This window comes from Thunnus albacares, chromosome 21 (genome assembly GCF_914725855.1).
Source record: "Thunnus albacares chromosome 21, fThuAlb1.1, whole genome shotgun sequence".
Lineage (NCBI taxonomy): Eukaryota > Metazoa > Chordata > Actinopteri > Scombriformes > Scombridae > Thunnus > Thunnus albacares.
In genome coordinates, this window is record NC_058126.1 from 12634714 (window position 1) to 12653931 (window position 19218).

The following is a 19218-nucleotide window of genomic DNA, read 5'->3' on the forward strand; positions in this document are numbered from 1 at the left end:
CTTATATATTCCCTTATATACATATAGAGCAATTTCAAGAGTATAATTCTTTAGTTGAACTTGCTCCTCACACAAAGATTTTGTCTTTTGTCAAACACCGACATTTAAAGTCAAAGTGGCTTCAGTCTGTGGAGCTGAACATGTACTGAGCTTACTGACTTTGATGGAGAAATCAGAGGCTGAACAAGAGCAAGTCAAGTGTGTTTCAAATTCATAATTTTCTACTTACGTGGGAAAAAGTGTCCCAACTATACTTTTCATTATAAAATCCTTAAAATTCATTTAGCAAACCCAAAAGTACAAGAGAGTGCCACTCAGCATCTAGCTGGTTCTCCATTCCTCAACTCTCTCCTCTCACGTTGTACTTTCTGCCACCCACCCACACACACACACACACACACACACTCACCAACACACTCTTTCATGTGTAAAAAGGGCAATCGCGCAGATGAGTGTGTCAGACATTATCATATCAAGAGACTTTAATAGAACCAATTATGTGAGTGCGGTGATTACAATATAAAGAAGAGGTCGTTGACCCCCACTCAAGCCTGCCTCTCAGATGAAGCCCTGGGTGAATTTATTATAAAAACACACACACACATGAGCCATTCACAGGGAAACCAGGTGTGTGCTGTGCAACACAAACAACACCTGCAAGAAAGACCACATTCTTAAAGTAAAAGCGATCTGTGTGTGTGTGTGTGTGAGAAAGACCAATGGGTCTGTCATTCACATAGTGAGCGGTTATGTGTTATGAGTGTGTGTTAGTAGCACAGAGAGCAGATAGGGGCTGAGATGGCATTTGATCTGGTTCCCACTGTACCGCTCTGGTGGCCAGCTGTTCACCGACTGTGGGCCAGTCCATTAGGTTCAACCAGGGGTCACAACACACACACACACACACACACACACACACACACATGGGTTTACAGATCCAAATATGGACAAGCATGTATTTACTACACGCATGTAAACACACTACTGGCATACCTATTTACATTGCCAATTGCAGATATTCAATCTGATCAACATTTAAAGGTCAATAAATCCCAGTTACAGTATATGTTTATGTAGAGCTGCCATCAGGGCTGCAACTAACAAGTATTTTCATTGATTAAAAGTGACTTCAACAATTAATTGTTTCTCAGAATTGTTTATTTATGTTATTTTCTAAAATGCCTCAAAAAAATTTGCCCAAATTGGTTTAAATCACCTGTAATACACCTGGACAGAGACAGCAGCAAACAACAGTGACAATTAAATGTAAGGTTCATCACCAAAGCCTGGGATTTTAAAGTGTTAATTTGCTAGGACAAATTTCTCTTGTCATCTTTCAATGCTGTGAGCACCATAAACAAAATTAAACCTATCTGCGTTGCTACCATACCATTACCATTAAATGTAGGTGACTGACCCATCAAATCCTGCATTACTTGGAAGATTTCCTGGCTTAACCTTTATAAACATTCTGCTTTAGACTCTGAACTACTTTTCTCTGGAAAGCTACCAGCTTTCTTAGGGGCCACCAACTGTCACCTCCGGCCCAGCCAGCAAGCTTAGCTAACATAAAGTGGTAGCAACACATCAGTAGGTAGCCACTGAGGCTTGTTAGAAAAATCCCAATATAGCAGCAGAAGTGAAGTGACGTCTCCACTGACCGGCACACCTCCCTCCACTTACTGAGAAGCTAAATAAAGCAGAGCGATAAGAACAAGTTACACTCACAAAATCTCAGCCCAGAGCGCAAAACAGTAAAAACAGAGAGAAAGTATAGTGACATGAATGATAATAAATCAGGTGACGTGGTTTATTTGACTGAGAGTAACAGAGAAGTTAGTGTAATTGAATTGAACTGTCAGTTTCCTTTCAAATGCAGTGGTATGCTGAGAATGTGCCTCGTTAGCGCATGCCTTTATACACGAACAACTTTATAACTATGTGTGGGTTGCTTGGTGGTGATAAGAACAGGTGGGTGTGAGACAGACTTAGTCGTCTTCCTCCCTTTACTTGTTTAAGAGATAAGACAGATGAAACAACAGAGAAAAGAATGAAATCAAACCTATGAATATAAACTACTCACATACCTGAAAACAGACAAAACCACAGACTTTCCTTAACTGCACAGTGATGACATTACAACTGAAATTCTCTGTTAGGACTCACAGAGGAGGCCCCACTAGTTATAATATAAGCTGTCAGCAGCAGCGGATGACTAACTGCTTGACTGTCCCCTCAGAATAGGAAGGAACTGAGTCACTGACTCTGTCCTGAACATGTAGCTGGGCTAACCACGTTATTCCACATCAGGAAATTAATGGATTTTTGATTGAATCAGTCAGAGATGGACACGAGGGACGAGTGCTTTTCTCCATGGCCACTTTGTAACCACACCAGGAAAACAAATAACATTACACTACTTAAAGTTAATCTGCCTTTTTATAAAATGTCCAAAAATAGTCCATGATGTCTGTCACAATTTACCAGAACCCTGGATGGCGTCTTTTAATTGCTTGTTTTGTCCAACAAACAATCCGAAACCAAAAGATATTTAATCAAGCACAGCCAGTTATCTATAAAAATCAGGGTTGGTATTTTTGCTTAATTACATGACTCATGTCAAAATTGATGTCTATTAATCAACCAGTCAACTTCAGCATTACTTTGAAGAAAAAACAAATACTGCAAAACAAATGTTTTGGGTCACTCTTCTCCATCTTTATTTCTCACTATTGCCGCTTCTCTCTCTGGTGACAAGTGTTATTTCAGTCCTGCCTCTAACGGCTCACAGCTCCAGACTACTCTGTGCTCTCGCAGTCAAGGATACAAAACAAACAACGGAGGCTTGCATGCGTGTGTGCGTGTGTTTGAGGCCTGTAAGGCCCTATGTATAATAGCAGAGAGGGACGAGTGGGAGGGTGAGTTGGCGAAGGGGGCAGTGAGAGTGTGAGAAATGCGTGGTGGCATACAGAGCCGGCTGTAACGGCCGCCTATAAATGAAGGTATTACATCACTCTGGCCCGGTCCATGGCTGCTGCCAGGCTGAGGCCAGCCAAGGCTAACCACCAGCACAGTGGAAAGCAACCAGCTCACACACCAACCATACATCCCTGCCAGGAGCAGCCTCACAAACCGACTACAGGAACTTTAGGAACCTCATGTCAATGTGACTGAACTGGGGAGATTTTTTTCTTTTCTTATAGTATGTGGATTGTAGATCTACGATGGGATACCTGCAGTTCATTTCCTGTGCTTCTTGTATCTTGGGTAAAATGTGACCAGAATAAGAAAAGGGGGAATTCCAGGAAGCCAAGCAGAGCGAGCAACATTACACAATGGAGGCTGATTTCTGGGCATTGCATCATCACTCTGCATCTTTTTTTTCTCAGGCAAAAGCTGGAACTGTGAAAGTGGCAGTGGGTGAAATGAAGCAGGAACCTCTGTCCAAGTTAGTTCTGTAAACTGTGGCTGTGCTCAAGCTGACAGTTCTCAAGAGACCAGAACAGCCAAAAGAGTTTGGTGCTCAAGATACATAAATTTTGCTGCTGCCCCAGGAGTGTTTAAAGAATAGCACTGGCCATAAAAGAGCCGCAACTTGCAAGCTAACAAAGTGTACGCGAGGGCTAGCGAGGCAGCGACTGTGTGTGTGTGTGAGGCAGGCTGCCTGAATGAAGACATTGAGGGGATTTCCTGGTGCCGAGAGACACATCATGGCAAAGGCATCCGGCAGGATTAGCAGCTGGAGCCAAACGTGTCCTCACTCTGCAGCAGCAGCATGGGCCAAGCTCTGACGCACAACTCACACACACACACACATAGATGCACTCACAGCAGCTATACTAAGTGAGGCACACTCTAAACTCTCATCCCTACACACCTTGCTGTTTGTCAAAACTGTGATGCAGCCAATTTAACTCCTAATGTGGGTAATGCTTAAACTCCTAAGTTAATCTTTCACTAGGAATAATGGCTCTGATGTAATGCAGGGTATTGTGGGTGTGTGACAATAGTTGTGCAATTAATGTTTGTACTGTACAAGGTTTCTGCTGAAAGTCTTTTCATTGGGGAATGTGCAAACATTTCCATTCAGTGTCTGAAGGCTGTGACATTCCCTCTCTCAGGCTGTGTGTATTGTATTACCACCATGCTATAATAAGAAGGTAATGAGCTCTTAAAGAGGGCTTTGTGTATATTGAATTCATGTTAAAGGAACAGTTCAACGTGTTGGGAAAGACACTGAAGATGGACACAAAGGAAAAGAGCTTTTCCTCCCTGGTCACTTTGTAACCTCAACCGAAAAAAGAAAAGTCATTCTGTTGTAAATGAAAAGAAAGTATGCAGAGGTTTTTGTTTTGTTTTGTTTTGTAGAGACAGGATTTGGCTTGGAAAGTAGGGCTCCAACTAATAATTGTGTTCATTATCAATTCATGTACTTATACTTGATCTGCTTACTTACAAAATGTCCAAAAATACATAAAAATGTCCATTGTAATTTACCAAAGCCCGGGATGACATCTCTTAATTGCTTATTTTGTCTGGCGAACAATCCAGAACCAAAAAAGAATTTAATAAAAACAGAGCCAGTTATTCATAAAAGTCAAAAATGGTTGGTATGAATACACTGATATTCTGTTTTGTCTAGAGTTATTTATACTCCTATCATGTCTGTTAAGTATGGAGCTAGAGCCAGCAATTAGCTTAGCTTAGCAAAAACAATGGCTGCAGGGCAAACAGCAAGTCTGGCTCATTCACAAATACATCCACAAAACCTCTAAAGCTGAGTGGCAGAGTAAAGTTTATCCAAAATAGACAGACTAGACTAGAGGGTTGTGACATAAGAGTTACTGAGGAGGGGGAAAATCTCTTGAGCATATTTTTGAGGTTTTGACAGCGCTAGGCTAATGCTAGCTTTCCCCCACCCCTGCTTCCAGTCATCATGCTAACCTAAGCTAATCACCTCCTGGCTCCAGCTCCCCAATAAACGCACAGACATAACAGTAGAGCTGCAACAATTAAACTTACTATTACCAACTATTAAATCAATCACCAACTATTTTGATAATCAATTAATGGTTTTGAGTCATTTTTTAAGAAGAAAATTTCCAGATTCTCAGATTTCAGCTTCTCAAATGTGAATATTTTCTGGGTTCTTTAGTCTTCTATGACAATCTTTTGGGTTGGGACATTTGAAGACGTTACCTTGGGTTGTGGGAAACATTAATTGACATTTTTCACCAATTTCTGCCATTTCATAGACCAAATAACTAATTGATTAATCAAGAAAATAATCAACAGATTTATCAATAAAGAAAATAATTGTTAGTTGCAGCCCTACATAAGAGTGATATCTATCTTTGCATATCATATTCAGCATGAAAGCAAATAAGTGTGTTCCCCCAAATGTCAAATTATTCATTTAAGCCAGTGTTACTCATTGCGGCTCATGGGGCTCGCCAAAACTTTAATTGGCAGCTTGCATTGCAGCTAATAATTATGATAATGCAGCCAAAACACATAATTCACAAAGTTTGCAACAACAAACTACAAATATAACATGAAGAAAGTCAAGGAAACGCATGACTGCTTCTGCTCATCGCAGTATTAAGGTAAGCTTGTTTTTAATTCAGACTTTATTGGCTGCATTACATATTGTATGTCGTGGGATGACAAAATTAGTAGGCAGATTTATTTAAGGGTTAGGGGGGGGATTTTGGTATTTCATGATAGAACTGGCTCTACTATTAACTATGTCCTGCCAGTTTGGCTCACATGAAAAAAAATAGTGAAGATCACTGCTTTAAGCGATGCTGACTTTTCATTTGAAAGGATTAAAGTTTACCTTGTGAGTTCCTGTGCTGTCCGGGTCCATTTTGGAGACCGTCATCTGTGGAAAAAAAAAAAAAGGCAACATGGTTTTGGATCACAGTGGAAAGAGGTCAAAAATAAATGGCCAGTGGTGAACTCTGTGCTCTAGTTATGATGCTCAGCACATCGTGTTTGGTTTTGTATGGAAAGACCAGACAAAAAGATATTGATCCGATATTTTGAGCTTTGTTTATAGAGGTCAGTTAGCAACAGGCTGAGTCTGACAGCTCTTACAGGACTACAGGCCCTGTGCACATGCAAATATACTACAGGAGAGAGTCTATTGTTAGAGTAGCACTGTATGGAAGAACTCAGTAAGTGTGTGTGTGTGTGCGGGTGGCTGGTTTTGCATAGATGTAGGAGTGCATATGTGTGTTCACAGGCCTAGTGGGTGTGAATATAAATAAATGTGCAACACTGGAATCATGTATATTTTGAATGTCTGGGGTAGATTTGTGTTTCTGTATGTGAACAAAGTTAAAGAAAAATGAAGGAAAACATTTTTATTAACAACAATAAAAATGTGTGTACAAAACGTGCCATCTGGAGCTGTTCACAGCCTTCTCACACTTTTCCTCTCTCTTACATGTATTATTGTTCTCTGTACTGTTCCTGCCATAGGAAGTGTGAGAGGTGTGTGTATGTGTGGTTCCCAGTGTTCGTGCAGGATTTCTGTATGTATGTACTGCACAGCAAACTGCTTTCGAATACTACTCACCCATGTTTACTGTCATCATCAGGAAGTGGCCCTGTTGAACTCGAGCACAGAGCTCAACTTCTCTCTGCAAGCGAAGACTTCACCCTGCAAACAAAAAAGTAAAAACAATCCAGTTTCAACATCCAAGAGCTGTGCCATTTTCCTTCAGCGTGATACACATAATATTTCTCTGATTGCACAAAAACTATGGCAAAACAGGACGCAGGTGGTAGTTTCAACACAAAGCTTTTTTCCCCCCAACATTGGTATCGCCGTTTCTGTTATTCATTTAATCTTTATTTAACCAGGAATGGTCTCTTGAGATTGACATATCCTTTTTTAAAAACTCCTGGCAGACAAATAACAACACGACAGCCAAGTGGTGCATTTAATGCTGGTAACTCAGTTCATCTAATTCCTGTGAATGCCCTTAAGTCTCTTTATTGCCATTCCGAGAACCACAAGCCAGCAGCTGTGGAGGAATTCCTCAGTGTTTGATGATGGAGGAGCCTCATGCCCTCCCACAGTGTAGCAACGAAGCAGGCGTGGGTGTTTGCCCAACCGGCTGCCTCAGGTAAAGACCATGAGCACTTTGAAGAAAAAGCTAGAGGCTTCTTCATGCCCTAAGTTATTGAGTGCAGTGCAGAAAAGGAGAGGTGACAGTTATGATAATAAATGAAGAGGAGGAAAAGCAGCTGTTTTGCAGAGTAACACTTCCCAAAATCCATCTTAGGTTGTTTATATAAACTAAACTCTCATTTCATACTGCAGGTCAATGAAATTTATCTTACAGATGATGGTCACATCCTGTAATAGGCTACTTGTGGATGGTTCTCTTTCTCACATGCACAATGTGGGAAACATTTTTCTTTCTTTGAATACAGATTTAAAAAAAGGGGAACAGGAACTAGTGAAGCAGCTGCAGTACAGTATGTTGTGGTATTAAAATGTGTGTTGGTTATAAGCTGGTGTGGTCCCCAACACAGCATCAATCACTGAGGCATGTCAGGTAAACTAGAGGGAAGCTGAAGGTTTCAGAAACCCCTCAGAAAGGTGGTACATACATTTAAATTTAAGACCTGCAAAATGTCACTGCACACATGGAAATAAGCACCAATTACTTTGGAAATATGTCATAATTGGACACACCTCCCAAGAATCAAACAAAAAAATAATGATAATAATTTAGAAGTGAATAAAAATAAATTGAAACCAAAAATCAACTGCAAAAAAGAAATCCTGATCAGTAAAAGAAAAGTGAGAATATTGTAATAAAAATATAGCCCTCTTGTATAGTTTTGCCTTTTATTAAAGACGGGTAACAGGTTGTCATGGCTGAGTGATCTGAGCACTAGCTGCTAATGACTGCTTGTTGCAGCACACAGACAAAACAGAATCCCAGCTACTGTTGTCAGTGGCTACAGTCTCACACTGTCAGTGTTTCAGCACCATTGATAGGACCAACATTTGTTATCAACACTGCAGTTTGACTAAAATGTCTCAGTTCTACTGCTGTGACCATTTTCTATTATTTGTTTTTGAGGAAATATACTTCTAGATGTGATTGATAGTCCAAATTAAAGGCAGCTCAGTTACAATGGGAGTGAGTATCAATATAACAAACCAAAGTTAATAACTGGGACACGCATCTATTTGAAGATTGCAGGGTAAACATATAGAAAAATATATTATATAAAGGGGAAAACATGCATTTCTATTACAAATATGTAACAGAAAAGATAATAGATATGTTGTATTAATTAAGGAGTTAGGGTAGATAAACTTTCAGTTTTCAGTCAGATTCAGTTTGTGGGAGTAAGAGCACCGACAAATTCCAACACAAACTCTCTGGAAAAAGACTAAGGAGCCTCCAGAGAGATTAATGGCAACACTCCCTGGATAGTTTGTCTTTTTTTTCCTTTAAGCTTCATTTATTTTTTGTTTTCTCCAGCGTTCATGTTCTATGTGTTTTTTAAAGCCTCGCCACTGTGTACAGTATGTGTCTTTTACCCCAAACATTCAGCACAGACAAATGTTGCAGCCTATCTGCAGAAACACAAAGACTTTCTCTTTGTGTCAGCCTGAAAACTTTTCATAAAAGCAATAAAGACGGCCAGTAGAGCAATTTACAGCCTGAAGGGCAGATTTACAGGGTGCCAACAGAATTTGAACATGGGAACATACAGTCAGTGGCACAAATCACAAGAGCTGAAGCATTGGAAAGCTGAAACTTCAAAGCACAAATATGCAGTCCGGGCACAAATGTTTCAAGGGTGACCACCTTCTGGGAACAGGATGTTCTAAATATGTCACAGTATATGTGGGCAAACTTATATTAGGAAGAGATAATAAAGAACTACAGGACAGTGTGGCAGATACTGTGGCTTTTTTACAGCTGATACACCTTTGATTTAAGAAAGCGCTGAGTGAATTGCAGAGGGAAGGAGATGTGATATGTCACAGCAAAGCTCTACATCAGGCTGTGCTAGTACGGTGCTGCTGACCACACATGAAAGAGATGAAGAACAGCCACAAGACAGGTGGTCTCCCAATACCACGTCGCCCGGTCTGTTGATGCTACACACACACAAACACACACGTCCGCACGGGAACAGAACAGCCCCCGTCTTGTGCCAGCAAGTCACCAGATGGCCCATCTGTTTCGCCCCTCTGCCCAGCATGATGCCAGGCTAGTGGTGCCCACTGATCGCCAGCCCAATTCTCCACACACTTCTTGGCAGGCAGGCAATGTGACAGCCCCTCTTGTTGAAGATCAAATGCTAATCGCCACTCGCTCTTGTTGCTCTGCAGCCACACATCCTCCAAGAAAAGGCTGTCTCTCCACTCAATCATCTTCTGAGCTGAATCGCGAGACAAACCTACACCATGGCTTCAACACATCCAGAAGTGCTTCAACGCTGTGACGCACTTCACTGTCTGATATGGATAACATCAGCAGTCGGGCCAATGTTTCACTGGCAGAGGCCTCTCCTTTGTCACAGTATGAGGACTGTGCAGAAATGACAGAGGAAGTTAATTAAAAAGAGGACAGCAGAGGATGGGATTTCAGGCGAGGGCCAGACAAAGCAGAGCCACACTCAAACCACGCACTGCAATTTCATTTTTATTGGAATGATTGAACAGAAATCAGAGCCAAAACTATGCAGACAAGCATGTATATGTATATACACATATGCACTAACTTGTTTCAACTTGCCTCAGCTGTTACATCACTCTCTAAAACAAGTAAACAGTGCGGTGTTGGCTGTAAGTCTCCCAGGGAAACTCCCCCTCTTCAGACTAGAGAAGTGGAGGGTCTGCTCTCCAGCTGCCTGGTGGCCTGAATATGACCTCATCTCTGACATCACTCTTGTGGAGTCCCAAAGAAAGCGCCATTTCAGAGGTCAACTTCTAAACTTTGCAACAAGCTCACTGGTTTTCCATTTTGCACACAACACAGCTTGTGTGCAACAGTCATCAAATGCCAAAATAGATAATCCATAAAGAGAACCAAAGAGTTGAGTAGGTGGAGAGGACAAGACAGCTGTGAGACAAGACAGCTGTGAAAGTTTGATCGAGGACATGATGCACTGAGGTCAAAGCACTATGATGATGGAAGACATGCACATAATCAGTACTGTGCTTCACTTAGGCGATAAGAATGTTGATTTTCATTTGAACCACTTGTGAGACTGACTTGATTTGAAAAGCGTCTCCCCTTATTGGAAAACCTGCATATTCATGGACATCAGTGGCATGGTAGTTTAAACTGCATGTCTGGCAGCAAGTTTACAGAACTATAATACTGTGTTTGGAAGTTTAAAGTATCACCTTAAAGTCCCCCCCCCCCCCCAAAGATGTGTTTTGCTTCTTGTTCTTTTACTTAGATGTTTGAACCTCACTGTGCAGAATGGTGTACAGTACATGCAGTACATGCAAACTTTGACACTAGAAAGCTGCTTTTATATTCATCAATGGAAAGTTTCTCTGTGCTCACCGAAAATCAGAGTTTAAGGCATGTACTTATGAGCTGATGATCTGTGACATCACAACTAGCTTGGAGCCAATCATGGTCCAGTACTGAACTTACACAAATGTGTATGGAAACCTGAAGCCTCCAGTGCACATACACTGAGAAGTGTTTGTTTTTTGCTGCATATTTAACCCCTTTTCATACAAACATTGTTAACCCAGGGTTAACCTAAGCCCCGGGCTATACGATGCACACTGTACTTCCACTAGCTCTGGGTTAAATGTCTGTTGAAACAAATGACTGATGTTTACAGTGTAGAATGACACATGACTACTCCACTGTTTACTTTAGCCCAGTTTCACACTGGCATCTTTTAGCCCCGTGTTTAGTCAATTTTCAGGGGATAACCCCACAAACTCGGGGCTAACCCTGCTCCGAAGCGGAGGGCCAGCAAGCCCTAGGCTAAAGTTGGGGGTCTAAAGTCTGGGCTGTTCAGCGTGAAAAGCCCCAGTATGGACTTCACAGTGAAGTAGGAGAAACTTGATTACACATCTTGTGTAATCAAGTTTCGACATGAACAAGTTTCATGAGTCTGCTGTCTTCATATTGTACAGAAATGAATGGGAACCAATGGATGTCTGGAACACGCATTTTGAAAACACACATTGTGAAAAAGTTAGCTGTGACGTTAAGTGCAATTGCTCTGTAGGAAATGGTCCTTTTAATAACTAGAATTCATGTGCTGCTGACTTAACAATATAGCTCAATGATAATAATAATAATGACAATGTTTATTTATATAGCATCTTTCCAAAGCAGATGTCATAAAGTACTTCATAATAAAAACTAACAAAAAGCAAATTAAAAAAAGCAAACAAGAGGCAACAAACATTAAATTAAGACATCCAGCTAAAACACAGAAACAAAAACAGAAATAAACAAAACAAATTAAACAAAAGCAAGTATAACAAATGGGTCTTGAGCTGCTTTTTAAAGGTGTCCACAGTATCCACAGATCTTAAGTCCAATGTGAGAGACTTCCAAAGTTTAGGAGCTACAATCTCAAAAGCAAAGCCTTTTGTCTTGAGCCTGGAGCGAAGGACAACCAACAAACCCTGATCCGAGGACCTAAGATTCCTACTGGTATTATATGGCTGCAGTAGTTATTTAATGTAGGCAGGTGCCTGATCATGCAAGGCTCTGAATGTGATTACAAGGATCTTGAACTGTATTCTGAATTTGATGGGAAACCAGTGTACAGACATCAGGATTGGTGTTACTTGACACCTTTTGGGGTACTTGATCAGGAGCTTGGCAGCAGCATTTTGGACCACTTGTAAGCAGTTCAGGGATATCTTGCTAAGAACGCATGTGTAATCATCTCCATTGCAGTTATGGACATACTGAGTTTAGCAATGTTTGTCAGCTGGTAGAAACAGGCACAAACCAAACAATTTACATGCTGGTCAAGACTCGAAGCCTGGCACATAGAAATGCCCAAATAACGGAGGGTGGGTTTAATAGAAGATTAAGAGCAAAGAATTTCCATCACCTTTGAGACATCATCAGAGGCAGAAATGAGAACTTCTGTTTTATCAGTGTTTCGCAATAGAAAATTATCTGCCATCCAATATTTTATAGAGTTGAGGCAGTTCAGCAGAACAGACCATTTTGAAACATTTCGAGGCTTAAACGAAATGTATAATTGAATATCGTCCACATAAATATGGAAGGAGATACCTTTAAAATTACTGCCCAATTGGAAGCAAGTATAATGCAAACAGCAACAGGCCCAGATCAGAACCTTGGGGAACACCACAAAACAAAAACTCAGTTGATGAGGCATAATTATGAACTGTGACAGAGAAGGTCCTGTCACAGGTACAAGGAGAACCAATCCAAAGCTGATTCAGAGATACCTACCCACTGCCTGAGCCTCTCAATCAATATACAGTGGTCTACAGTATCAAAACCAGCACTGAGCTCTAACAGTACCAATACAAAACATTCTCCTGTATCACCCTGCATTAACAGATTATTTAAGACTAAGAGCTGTTTCTGTTGAATACAACCGATGTAAGCTGTAAGCTGCTTAGTAACCACTTTTTCTAAGACCTTAGCTAAAAAAGGTAACTTAGAAATAGCCCTTTAGTTCTAGACAAAGAAGGGTCCGGGTTGGTTTTTTTGCGTCTAACCAATTTCAACAGCGGTGATGACAGCAATGCAAGCTCTGGTAGGCTGTATCCAAAATAAACAGCATAAATCTGCACTGTTGATCACTAATAATGCATCATAGGCCTGGAATCATTTAAGGAGACGGTGAGCTGGTCACAATACCCGGTAGGCTGTCTGAATTGCAACATGGGCAGGAAGTGAAGGGTGATTAGTGAGGCACGGCTACTTAGGTGACTTACGCTTTTTAAAAAGGTCAGTGGCGGGGGTGTCCTGTCCGCTGAACGCCTGCCAAGACTGTGCTGTGGCCACCCTGCATGAGTCACAAGTGTTATGCTGGCTGATTCTGGGAAGTAAGACAATACTGTATGTCCTCCTCCGTACTGGGTCTGCTGCTGGTGGTCTATGCAGGGACACACTCAAGGACGTCAGGCGGGCGTCACTCCACGTGGGGCCTCGGCACTCATCTATCATAATCTTGGCTCTCCCCTTTGCTTTGTCTCGCAGGAGTTATTGCTGAGAAGAGATCCAAGCTCTTCAATGGAACACAAGGTTTAACAACACCTTCCTACAACATAACAGGAGAATTCTTCCTGTAATCTGGCACTAAATCTATGCTTTTCAAATAACAGAATTTCCCTTTTGATTTAAAGCCATTAATTACACCTTTGTGGCTTCAGTTCGCAGTTTCAACTGTAAATGCATGCTCAATTAAAAGACTGATATTGGAGTGCCAATTTCTCAAGGGAACACAAAGGGGAGCAACTAACAATCATTGTCATTATTGATTAATCTGTCAATTATTTTTTATTAACATTAGGGTAACATAAAACTTTTTTGGCACTGACAAAAGAGCGTCTGTAGCAGTGAGTATCAAAAACTGTCAAGTACTGAAAGTGAGTGTTAACTGTAGGACCGTAAATAAAGATTATTCTTGATATTGATTGATCATTTTGTGCATAAAATGTCAGAAAATAGTAAAAACTTTCCAAAAGCTCAAGTAGACATTTTCCAACAGCTTGTTTTTTGTCTACTTTAATATCATAGAGACTAAAATATAGAAAACATTCACATTTGAGAAGCTGGAACCAGTAAATCCTTGCTATTTTTGATTAAATAATGACTTAAGGTGTTAAACAACTATTTGTCAAATTTTTGATTTGTTTGGCTTCTTTTTATTAAATGAAACAAGGTAAGTCGGATACTGTACCAGTGCTAGCATCAAAACATTTCAAAAGATATTCACCCCTTTTGAAATTTAGTCTATAGAATGGGAAAAAATACTCATCTCCAATTTCCAAGAGCCTAATGAGAAACCTTTACATTGCTTGTTTGTCCGACCAACAACCCAAATATATTCAATATACTGTATAATTAGTATATATTATCAGCACAGTTTTTAACCAATAAACTTCCAAGGACACAATAGGAGAAAGTAGTTGGTATAATCAGGACAAAAAGGAGTCATATGAATGGTGTAGCTGGACATACAACTCAATCCACTGATGCCAATCCAGTGTAAAAGGATTCTCCTCAGTGAACGTGATGGCTCTATTAGCTCAGAGATAAGTAGATCTATCTACCATTATGATCAACCACACAACACTAGCTAAAAATAGCCAAATAGAAAAAGTGATTCTCCTGCCGTCCACAATATATCCACTCCCCGGATCACGAGAACCATACTGTCACTCCCGAGAGGAATCAAAGTACAATCTGTAGAGCAAGCTGTCTTTTCCATTATGCGGTGACATGCTATTACAAGCACATTCATTCATTGTGTTTCTCCACCCAAATGCAGCCATGCAGAGACAGCTCATAGACTTAAACCCATTTCACGAGACAGAATGTCAAACAGCTGTGGTTCAGAAAGAGGCAAGAAAGTATTTCTGTTTTGCCACCAAGCAGTTTATCCATGAAGAGTGTCTCGGTCCTGGGCTTTTGATACTCGAGAGGCTGAGTGAGTGTGACAATGAAAAATCCAAAAGCAATTTCATGATTTAATTTCAAGAGTCCCCCCTGTTGATTTCATTTAACATCTCTGCAACAAACCACAATCTGGCCTTTATTTATGTATTCATATTTGAATACATGCGCACCACCAGACATCAAAAGCAATGGCGTCTGACCATTTACGGTAACTTTGTACACAAACTTGTCCTCAGTGTTATTGTACGAGTCCAGTCTGGAAGTGTGTTTCCGGCTGTCCTTGCAGACTCAGGCTCTGCTGCCACTGATGGCATTGTCCTTACGGTCAGACAAGCCGTGCAGACAAAGCTCAATCAAGACAACTTCCTCTTGGTTTGTGGAGAGGAGGGGGCTGGACCTTACTGAACTCTTACAGATAACGAAAGGCGACTCAGACTGGCTTCAGAAAGCATTCAGACCCTTTGACTTTTCCACATTTTGTTTTGCTGTTGGCTTGATTTAAAATTGATCAAGGCTGTATTTTCTGCCTTTAGTCTTCACAAAAAACTTCATTATGAGAAAGGAATAACAAGTTTTTGCAAATTTCCTGAAAATAAAGAACTGAAATTTTACATATGTAACCAGACCCCTAACTCTGCACTATACAGAAGCAGCACTGTCAGCAGTTACTGCTTTATGTCATCTTGGGCGTGCCGCAACCAGCTTTACACACACCTGTATTTGTGCAGTGTCAATCATTATTCCTTGCACATTAGGTCACTCTATTTGGAGTGTTTGAAAACTTTGATCACCTGGTCAATTGACAGATTTTTCATGATCAAATCTGGTTTCGACTAGGACATTCAAACTTGTCCTGAATCATCTCCAGTGTTTTCTTTGACTTTGTCAAACTGAAAGGTGAATCTTTGCCAAGGTTTTCTTCAAGGCGTACATGCATACAACACATTCTTCAAGGTTTACTTGTCTCTGCCCATTGTTCTCTCTGTCTTCACATATCTTTCAGATCCTGATTGCTGTAGGAATGGTATAATATAGGTGGCTGGTGTTTGGTTTTAACTACATTCAGTGCTTGCCAATCAGGCCAAGGAGTTCATTTTTTTGGCTGCTATTTTTTTCAACTTCTGAAGAGGATCTCTGAAGTTCTATTACCCTGGCTTCTCAGTAACCTCACCAAAACCTTTTTTGTCCAGTTCCTGACAGGCAGGAGTCAAAGAGTTTTGCTTAGTCTCAAACACCTTAATTTATGTCCCAGTGAGGAAGCCTGCTATGCTGCAAACTTTCAATACTTTAGAAAACTTTTGTACCTGTCTTTGACTCTATACCTCAACACTGCGCGCTTATATTTGTACAGAAACTTCCGTAGATTTAATAGCTTGGTTTTAACAGGTTTTGGCTTCAGTGAAACTAATTTATCCCAGATGAACTCTAAATCAGAACACTTTAAACTCAATTTGGAGGATCATATAGTGTCATTTGATTGCATATGCAAAGCAAGTATTTATCCATTCATGTTTCAATAAATGACAAAATGTATGGAAGACATACAAACCACCATTGAGCACAACATCTCTGCTGTCTAAAATTCTACAGAATATTTACAGTATGTGATGATTATTCTGTGTCAGACCAGTTGAACACCTAATGACAAACTTGTTTTGTTGTCTGGTGTAGTTAGGCAACCTCAAAAACAGGGCTCTTGTGGGAAAATAATCAGTCTGCCTATATGAGTCAGGGTAACCTTTGGCCCCTCAGCCCTCAGGCAGTGGGCATCTGGCGTATGGTCCTACTTCTGTGAATTCAGCACATGATTGCATGACTTAACACTTCTCGCTGAGCAGAGAGCGTGAGGATGAAGAGGTTGCGTTCCCTATGCTGTAGACACTATTTACTTGCGAAGAAGCCAGCTCTGAACAGAGGTATGTTAAGAGAAGTTAATAGATGAACACAGGCCACAAATGTCTACAATCAATCAAAACTTTTTCAGAACCTTGAAACTCTCCTTCAGCAGGCTACAAACAATATCCACCTTGTACCAATTTGACCTATAAAACTGAAAGCTTAGGATGTGACAGGAGCGATAAACAGTTTCAAACCTGTTTCCTCATAAGTCCCATTAAGACACAATTATTAACCCATCGCTTCTGTCTCTGGCTGGCGTTTACTGTGGGATTCAGTCCCGTTATCAACCAAATGGATTGTTTTGCTTGGGGCACACCAAGCATATCTGTGGGCGGTTTCCATTTGACAGTTTGACTCTCACTTTAAGGCTATTTCTGACCCCCTCAGGGCTCGCCAATGTGCTGATAAACCCATCCGTCAGTTGCTACTCAGGCCTCTGCTCTGAGAGTGCAGTTCTAGTTGATTTGATTTGATGAACCAAACACAATGGCCTCATTAAAATCTGATTTGGTGGATTGTCTCAGAGGTCTGCCATTTCAGGGATATACAGACAGGTGACAAATTAAAGGAAAAACCTGAATAAATGAGTGTAGAAACATAACAAATGCAGATAGTTCTACACAGGTGCACGACATGGTACAATTAAGCAATTAATATCCAATCATGTTCTGTGGCATATATAAAAATGCTGAGCAGGCCCAGTTGATTCTGATTTTGTATCAAGATGGCAACAGGAAAAGATCTAAGTCACTTTGAAAGAGGGTTCATTGTTGGGGCACGGATGGCAGGAGCTTCAATCACAAAGACTGCTCAACTGGCCAGTGCTTCAATAGGAACAGTGACTAAAGTGACGTCTGCATTTAGATCTATGGGAAAGACATCAGTAAACAGGGTCGGAAATTGTGGTCGACAGCATGCATTTGATGACCGTGAAGCTCGTGCATTAGTGTGATTATGTAAGGAAAAACAGAAGAGCAACTCTTCCTCAGGTGACTGAGATTGTCAACGCAGGACATGATCGGACTGTGTCAGCAAGAACAGTCCGTCGACAATTACATAGAGAGGGATATTATAGTAGGGTTGCAGTGCATAAACCCCTCATTATGAAGATGAAGCACATTTGAGAGTTCAGTGGTGCAAAACCATAGGCGCTGGTCTACAGAGATGTGGAAAAAAGTGATAGGGTCATATGAGTCATCACCACCATATTCTTGACAAGTGGGCGAGTGTTTGTGTGGCATTCACCAAGAGAACGGTACAGGCCTGAATACTTGACCCCAACAGTGAGGGGATCTGGTGGCTCTGTTATGCTGTGGGGGGAATTTTGCTGGCATGGTTTGGATCCACTTGTGTCCTTAGAGGGAAGGGTCACTGCAAATCAATACAAAGTTGTTCTGAGTGATCACCTTCAGCCTATGATGAAACATTCCTATCCTAATGGGAGTGGTCTCTTCCAAGATGGCAATGCCCCCATCCATAGGGCACGAGGGGTCACTGAATGGTTTGATGAGTATGAAAATGATCATATGCTATGGCCTTTGCAGTCAACAGATCTCAACCCAATAGAACACCTATTGGAGATTTAAGAAAACCAGGGAGACAAATTTTGAGGCAAAAAAAGAAAAAGAAAACATGCAAAGGATTTGAAGAGGATTCCTTCCTCCAGTGAAAACAGCAGTTAAACTGACCACAGAATCACAGAGGTCTGGAAGACTAACAGCAAAAGAAAAAAAGGAAACAGACTGAACGAGTCCACAGGCACAGGATGACAGTGACTTTCCAGAAATCACTCGCACCTCAAGACGTGCAATTATGCTTCACTGATGATAAATAAAGCACAAACCGTAATTAAAAACGTGTACAACATCAACAAAGGACTTTGGCTCTCAAAGTAACCACCAATAGTCAAATGCAAATCTTTATTCTGGTAATAAAACATGAATATATCCACAAATCATACCTTCTTGCTGCAAAAATGAGGCCTTTACAAATTCAAATTCCCTGAAGTAACTCTTACACTGAAATAATTTGGGGTTGTTCAAGTTTACACAGTTCACACATGCAAGATGGCTTGTTCACGCCACCAGCAACCATACTGCACATGCTTATGTCTTATTAAAAAAAAAGAAAAAAGCAATTTCAACTGTACATGACCAAATTAATAAGGCTGCAAGTCTGTTTTAATGTCCTGGCATTGCATTTGTTATAACAGGAAATTGTATAAAAGCAGTGATATTAGAAACTGGAAAAATAATCCAGGCTGGACTCTTACCTTGTTATCTATGTGTCTCCATGTTCTAGTTGTGGCTGCAGGATTTATGAAGGTAAATTGATAAAGGAGTGTAAGTTATCACAGATAAACGACAGAAAGAAAGAGAGAGGGGGAAAAAATCCCAACTGATGCAGAGCAAATCTATCCAAAACAGTGGGGCTTGATATCCGGAAACTGCGCTCTGTGCTGAAGAGCAGAAATTAGAAATACAGGCTCTGTTCAGGCAGAAAGATCTTCTCTCCTTCCAGGTGCATAATCCAGAGCTGACGGACGTGTTTGCAGACAGGAATAAACTGCATCGGCTAATGTTTCAAGAGTAAAGTTTTTTCCACCCTGCGCTTAGCTTGTCTCCACACACACTACAGAGAGGAGCTGAGTTTCCCCCGGAGCTGCGCCTCTGATGTCAGCAAC

General features: G+C 40.8%; 1 protein-coding gene across 1 annotated transcript in view; it reads right to left on the reverse strand.

Annotated features, from left to right (window-relative positions):
- The window catches only part of map3k22 (mitogen-activated protein kinase kinase kinase 22), a 40790-nt gene extending 21572 nt beyond the window's left edge, over window positions 1–19218 (reverse strand). The window contains exons 1-3 of the mRNA XM_044339706.1: window positions 18808–19218; window positions 6584–6667; window positions 5840–5884 (exon numbers count right to left, since the gene is read on the reverse strand). Coding sequence (XP_044195641.1) covers window positions 5840–5884; window positions 6584–6602 — 64 coding nt within the window. The 5' untranslated portion in view covers window positions 6603–6667; window positions 18808–19218. The remainder of the gene's footprint in view (window positions 1–5839; window positions 5885–6583; window positions 6668–18807) is intronic.